The sequence below is a fragment of the Camellia sinensis genome, chromosome 11 (genome assembly GCF_055761805.1).
Source record: "Camellia sinensis isolate YWXY chromosome 11, ASM5576180v1, whole genome shotgun sequence".
In the NCBI taxonomy this organism is placed as follows: domain Eukaryota; kingdom Viridiplantae; phylum Streptophyta; class Magnoliopsida; order Ericales; family Theaceae; genus Camellia; species Camellia sinensis.
This window is the reverse complement of record NC_138971.1, coordinates 155,673,524-155,681,190: the sequence shown is the minus strand read 5'-3', so window position 1 is coordinate 155,681,190 and position 7,667 is coordinate 155,673,524. Positions and strand designations below refer to the sequence as shown.

At 32.1% G+C, this 7,667-nt stretch overlaps 1 protein-coding gene across 1 annotated transcript; it reads left to right on the top strand.

Annotated features, from left to right (window-relative positions):
• Positions 1 to 2,728: 2,728 nt before the first annotated feature.
• On the top strand, positions 2,729 to 6,509 carry LOC114302002 (light-harvesting complex-like protein 3 isotype 2, chloroplastic). The gene is made up of 3 exons (XM_028246963.2): positions 2,729 to 3,249; positions 5,866 to 6,003; positions 6,101 to 6,509. Exons 1-3 carry the CDS (start codon positions 2,862 to 2,864, stop codon positions 6,349 to 6,351), a joined length of 777 nt encoding a protein of 258 aa, XP_028102764.1. The 5' UTR covers positions 2,729 to 2,861; the 3' UTR covers positions 6,352 to 6,509.
• The last annotated feature ends 1,158 nt before the right edge of the window (positions 6,510 to 7,667 follow it).

Genomic DNA, 7,667 nt, shown 5'->3' with positions numbered 1-7,667 from the left:
TTTAATGTGAATCTCTGAATCTCCCATCTCTTAGTCATATAATTTCGTAACATTCAAAACAACTCTCACTTCGATCCAACAAACGCCCCATATTGGAATCATATACATCCATAATCATATATAAAATCTATATATACATCCATAATCATATATAAAATCTATATATAAAATCTACATATATATACATATACATCCATAATCATCCATAATCATATATAAAATCACATAATCATACATAATACATACAAATGCATATATATACATACATTCGGTCCCATCTCTGAATCTCCCATCTCTGAGTCATATATATAGTTGCTCCATTCGGTCGAAAGAGAGAAGATGACGATTAGGAAGAGAGAATGGAGGAAGAGAGAAGATGAAGAGACTAATAGGGGTTTTGGGTTCGGTTGCCTGCAAGGGTTGATGGGGAGAGAGAGAGAGAGAAGGTGGGTCAGATTTCAAAATTTGAAATCAGAAACAAAGAGATGAGAGTGTGTGTCTGAGAGACGGGCTGTGGGTTGAAAATGATCTTGGATCAAATAGAGTGAGACATTGTGAGCCTTTGGATTGAGTTCAATCCAATGGTTCATATTTTGACAAACAGACAGAAGTCCCATCCAAAAAAAAAAAAAAAGAGTTGTTTTGTTATATAGATATATATCTTGAAAATTAGGTAGACCTTTCATATTGGCAAAAGTATTAAATTATTGCTTTATCCGTTATTCTCTATAACTTTTTATTTTTATTTTTATTTTTATTTTATCTTTCATTACTGATGGTGAAAATTTATGTAAATTATAGTGGAGAAGCAAACCACTTTCTTAAGTAATGTGGTAGGTACTAAATTGTTTATATATATATATATATATATTGAACGACAAACTATTTTTATATTATTGTTTAATAGAAATTTATATCACAAGGCTCACAATATCAACGTTGAAACGAAGCTAGCATCGTCTCCGGAAAATTCTGGCCTTGTTTGGTTTGTGTTTCTCAAAAATTTTTAGAAAAAATTCTCTATAAATAAGTTTTTAAAAGTCATCAAACCAAATAAATTTTTCTAAAAAGAATTTTCAAAACTTGTTTGGTTTACAAGTTTTCCAAACAAATCTCTCTCTCATACACATCAAATCAATCACTTTTTCCAAAACTCTCTCTCAAAATAATTTTTCAAAACATCTTTTGAAAAAAACCAAATCAAACAACTTTTTGTACTTTTTATCTCTAAAACTCATCTCTCAAACTCAAACCAAACATACAGTATATTGTCTCTACGCACATCATTTCTCATTTCATTCACTTAATAATTTAATTTTTAGATATTTATCTTAGTCCACATACTCCATATTCCAAATATATCCATTTAAAAAAAAAAATGTGTACACACTCTTATATTCTTCATCCTCAAACTCTAATCCTAACCAACAACCATCTCATCGACGATGACACAACACCACCATTACCACCTCCGTTTCACTTTTAGTCGCCATCCCCACCTACAAACTCACCCAACGTACACACCAAATTTGAATTTCCATTTAATTGTGTTTCAAATTTTAAAATTCCGATAAACTCTTATTGAAGGACCTCCATGGAAGACCTCCATTTTAAAATTCGTCATTGGTTTTTTTTTTATTATTTCTTGCAAAAAATTAATAAACATACATTTTTCTGTTTCATTCGAAAGTACAGTATCAACCTAATATGTAAGGTTCGAAAATATATTGTCGAACTAATGTGTTCGGATGTTGAAGGTCAAACCAATATGTTTTTGTTCGGATGTTGATGATCGAACGAAATTCATTGGTTCGATAGTTAATTTCTGAATGGAAGTGATTCTTTCGATACTAGTAGTCCGAATGGTAAGAAAATGAGTCTTTTTCCCAAATCTAGGTTCCATGATGCTTGCGATGGTAGAGAAGGTTATGTAAGGGTGGTGTGATGGTGAGGCGGCGACGGAATGAAGATATTACCATATTTAGGGTTAGGGTTTAGAGGTGGTGAGTGGTGACGAACGGTGGTCGATGATGGCCATTAGTAGTAGGTAGTGGCTAGTGTTTTGATTAAAAGAGAAAGGGGTATTTTGGTAGTTTCATTTTAGAACAAAAATGTAACAAAAAAAATTCGATAAGTGTGTTGATAGAGAGTAAATGGTGTATGAAAAATCTCTCATCATCTCCACCTACATTAACAACCACCTTATACTTATTACTATTAAACATTACAACCTTAACACCACAGTCCCTATCTATTGTTAACAAGCCTTTTTTTACTTTTTATTTTTTATTATTACTAATTAGCAACCTAACGTCACAATCATTCTTAATATCTTATATTTTCAATAAGCACATTACTCATTTCTCATCTTCGACAATCACTTTTTACTCTTTATTATTACTCATTGCAATCTTAATGCCACCGTCTCCACCAATCGTTAATAACTTCTTTTAACCTTTTACTTCTCAATATTACCTATTAGCAACCTAACATCACCATCACAATTAATATTTCCTATTTTCAACAAACACATCAATCGATTCTCATCTTCAACAACCACTAAAATGTTAAAAATCATAGCATCACAAGGTCATTTTCGTCTCCCAAAATATGAACCACTACTAATTGGATCATGGTGATAAAATTCAAATAGCTGATGAATTAAATCTTAAAATATGTACTATTTTAAGGGTCAAAAATAAAATAACATTTTAAAGGGACAATGTGCAATTTACCTCTTTTTAAAATTTTAGTCGTCACTACACTAACCTAGACAACAAAGCAAAACCTTCATATTCTATGGTTGAGGATAGTCCATTCTAAGCTTCTTCTGCACTTCCATCTCCAACACAAACAACAAAATGTCCATGGCTCTATTCTCGTCACCTCCAACCCACCTCCCAACTCTACCTCCCTCCTCTTCCCCAAAAACCCAACTCACCAACAAGCCTTATCTTTCTCTCAGACCCAAGAAACACCTCTTCTTGGTCCCCACAAAAGCCACCGACAATGGGTCTGGAAATGTGGCCTCTGCTGCCATTGTAGAGGACCAGAAGGTTTCTGAAGCTCCGGCGGTCGATTCTGAGCTGAAATCGGAGTCTCACGACGGTTCTTTGGGGCCCAATGGTTCTCCGGCCGCCGTGGATGCGGTGGCGAAATTTGCGGATCCCAGATGGGTTGGAGGGACTTGGGATTTGAAACAGTTTCAGAGAGATGGGAAGACCGATTGGGACACTCTGATTGATGCTGGTAAAGCCCTTTTAAGCTCTTGTGCCATTTTTATTTTTTTTTAAATTTGGTTTTTTGGTGCTATAATCAATTTCTATTTTAGATTATCTCTTATGCAAAAGCTTGAATTTTTAATTTATTTCATCTGTTGGTGGTTTAATTTTTTTTTTTTTTCTGTCCTGAAATTTTTGCCAAATTGTTTCCTTTTGACACATTTCAAAGTTGGAGCCCTATCTAATTTTCTAGAAAATATATACATGGAAAAGAAATGGACCTTTGAGTGTTACAATAATTACTTGGCATTGGGATTTTAATTATATTATGTGTTGAACATGTGTGATATAAACTGAGAAACTCAACCACAAATTAATAAATTGATCCAAAATTACATGTGGCTGTGGTTGTTGGCAGATAGGAATGTGAATAATCTTGGCACGTAGTAATTTTTTTTTTTAAGATTTTTTTTTGCTGATGGCATTAAAGATTCTGGGTAATCTGATTTTGAGGATCCTCTTGCTATCATTGAACTGAATGATCACTATACTTTATTGTCAGAAGAGTGTTAATTGTAGTGGGTAGTCATGTTTGAATGAGAGTTTTCTGTGGAATAGGCTTGTTAGTACGCATCAAATAATTTTGTTTGGGCCGTATGGATAAATATCTACATGATTGCCGATGCTGCATGTGCAGTATTAATGTTCAGTGAAACGATTAATGCTTTATTTAGTAACGGTGAATAAGCATCTCCAAAAGAGGCATCCTATCTTTCATATTATGGGGCGGTACCGTAGTTGTGGTGGGTGGTCCCAATTGCTTTGATGAATCTAGAGGGGGGGGTGACCGCACCCCCTCAAATTTGAAAAACCCTCATATTATATTAGGAATTAGTAAGGAAATCCCAAAATTATAAGGTTTCACACCCCCAAAATTATAGAGCTTGCACCCCCAATTCACCATAATCACAAAATTTTAAAAATAATTTTCTAATTGAGTTTTATTAAACATTATTGATCATATAATACCAGCTGTATTGGCCAACATATGCCAGCAAGCCTTCCTCAAAGATGTAGAGTATTGTTGACGTATATGTCAGGTCTCTGTCAATACTTTATTGAGATTTGGAATGTGTAGAATTGCATAGGAATGTACAAGCTTGTCAATTTTATTTGGTTCAGTATATGCTTCCTGGCTCCTCTAATAGTGTGGTGTCCTCATTTTGGTACCTTTTTTAGTGAGAACCTTACTTATCCAAAACATCTTTAAAAAATAAAATAAAAAAATAAAAAATCTTGCCCAAACTACAGTAATTTATGTAAGAATTTATTAGTTTGAAATTCTTGATTTTGTAACAATTTTCTTTATCCCTTTTCATTCCAAACATAAGTTATTACAAATATGTATTTAAGCACCACTTCCTATCTTAGGTACTTTTTGTATGACTACATCCATCTCATACTCTATGTAGTATCTAGTTCCACCACTTAGGCATCGCTGATGTTATCTCTGCTTCTTGTTTTACTTTTTAAATTGATTCGTCATAATCTACATGACTAAGATAGAATAGAACAATGGCAAAAAGCGATGTGAATTGAGGTTTGCAAAGACACCATATGTAAATTATGATTTGTCAGGAATTCTATATGTTGGAATGGGGATTAATAGCCTAAATTTAGCATATCATCCTTTTGTCATTATGGTTTTCAACCATTGACGTATACATTTTGCGTAACATTGATATTGCTTATCAAGTGAAACTCGTGAGAAAATGAGTATATTGCGAACAAAGTAATGTAGCTGCTCCCTGATATTTCATGCCTTACTTAAGATTTTCCAGTTGCTCTGTGATTTTATGAAAATTTGATGTTTAGGCTGTCACCCGTGCTACTGGAATTTTTTCTAGGGATACTGATCAATGAATTGAGAGGGTTTATACTTGAGTTTAGAATTTCTTGGTGACTGTTATATTTGAGCTTTGTCACATGACAGCTAAAATAGCGTAATGTCGGGCTATCAGTCAAGTAATTGGGTAGAAGGAAATGCTGTCATTGTTGGTGCACAAGATATTGTTCGTGTATTCTGTTTTGAGTTGTAAACCATTTATAACATTTATGGAAAAGTCAACCTATCTGGATTCAAAGTTAAAAAAAGTGTGATTTTGTAAATAAGCTGCTTATCTTTTTCTAGATGCAATAATTCTTGCCTTTGCCATACACCAAAGGGCATCAGGAGCGTCATGGAAATGTAGATATTCCTTTTTGTTATTATATCATATTTGGATGGTTCATTTTAAGTGTATGTTTACGATAAGATCATCACAGAATTTCACTGAATCCTTCAAATGCCCTTATTTTTGTGTTGTATCAACTTATCATCATTTTCTAGTCATTTATTTGACTCTCTTTTTTTTGGCTGTTATATTAGTTGATCCCAGTTGCTTGCTTGGTACATATTTTGTGAATATCTGTCGCCCTATGGGATTATGACACTTCAAATATAATTTTTTTTCCCTTATCATATATTCCTTCTGGGAAACAGAGAATTCTATTGTTGTCGTTAACATATCATTTTCCTCGAATAATTCAGGGTTTACGACTTTACATGATTTCTGATGAACTTTCTTGGGTAATCCTTTTTCAGAGGTTAGGAGGAGGAAATGGCTCGAAGACAATCCAGAATCATCTAGTAATGATGACCCCATAGCTTTCGACACATCTATCATTCCCTGGTGGGCATGGATGAAGAGGTTCCATCTTCCTGAGGCTGAACTCCTCAATGGTGTGCTCAGACTTTTCTTTTTTCCCAAAGTCATCCAAAGAAATCCTGTGCTACGTTATACTGATATATGTTATGCTTTCTGGTGATTTATACACAGGCCGTGCTGCGATGATAGGGTTCTTCATGGCTTACCTGGTGGACAGCTTGACAGGGGTAGGTCTTGTGGACCAAATGGGTAACTTTTTCTGTAAAACACTCTTGTTTGTAGCTGTAGTTGGTGTGCTTGTGATTCGAAAGAACGAGGACATAGAAACCATAAAAAAGCTTGTGGAAGAAAGTACTTTTTATGACAAGCAGTGGCAAGCAACTTGGCAGGATGAGTTGCCTAGCGGTTCCAAGAAGGATTAGGCTGCAAATTGGAGGTTTCTGAGTTTCTTGTTTTAATCTATTGCAAATTTACTGAAATTTCTGTCATTGGAGAGTGATGATTCTAGTTTTTTCCTCCGATTTGTAAATTATATTTGCTTTGTTATGCATGGGAAAATCTTGGGCTCTGTTTGGTTCAATTCTGGAATCATGATTCCACCCTTATATTCCAAACCTCTGTTCGATTAAAGTTTTCAAAATATGATTCCAAATCACATTTCAAGACACATTTGAAAATTTATTTGGTAATTAGAGAGAGTTTGAATTTTTGGGTCTATCCGGTCGTTCGCTCAGTTGACCAAAACAGTGTTTTTTTTTTTTTTGTTGTTGTTGCAATTGTCACCTGTTATTTGAAAAAAAAATTATATTTGTTTTTGATATTTTTTAATTATATAAATTATTTTTTTTAGACTAAAATGATAAATTATTTGGTCATTTATTTAAAATTAAAAAAAATGTAAATAAAAATATATTTGTCACATTGATTTTAAAAAAATAAAAAATATATATTTTTAAACAAAACAATTAAAAAAAATTCTAATCGAATATACAATCAAAAGTAATTGTAAAACAATAGTTAAATATTTTTTTTAACAAAAAATAATATATATTTTTAAATATTTTAAATAAAAATATACTTTCAGAATTTTTTGAATTTTTTAAATAAAAAATTTATTTTTATCAATAATTATTTTTTTGAATTAAATTTTAAAAAAAATTTAATTATGAGTTTTGAATAAAATTTTTAATAGAGTTTTTAGTTGTGCATTTGGTTTTGAGTGATAAATTTTTGAATTGAGTTTTGAATTTTCAAAATTCATAACTAAACAATTTTTTTTATTTCAAAATTTATTTTAAAAATTCAAAAATCAATTCAAAATTCTTTTCAAAATTCATAATTAAACAGTTTTTTTTAAAAAATCATGATTTAACAATTCACAAATTAAAAATACAACTTCATTTTTAAATCATGATTTTAAAATTAAACCAAACACTACTTTTGCTTTTGTGTTGATGGAATTTTTTATTTAGAAGGAAGTTGGTTGTTAAGTTAAAATTTGGGGAAAGACTATGATGCATTTTATGGTGTTACTTATAAATTATTGTGTTTTAGTTATGAAATGCACTGGTATTTATGTTGTGGATATTTGAAAGTTACGAATCATTTTGACGAACAAAATTATGAATTATTGTGATTTTGTTTTGAGTTATTTTATGGTAAATACACACTTGCGAACTTCTTTTTACAGTGTGTATGTTCTCACAAGGTGGATGGAAAGAATGAAAGTAAGGTGAGA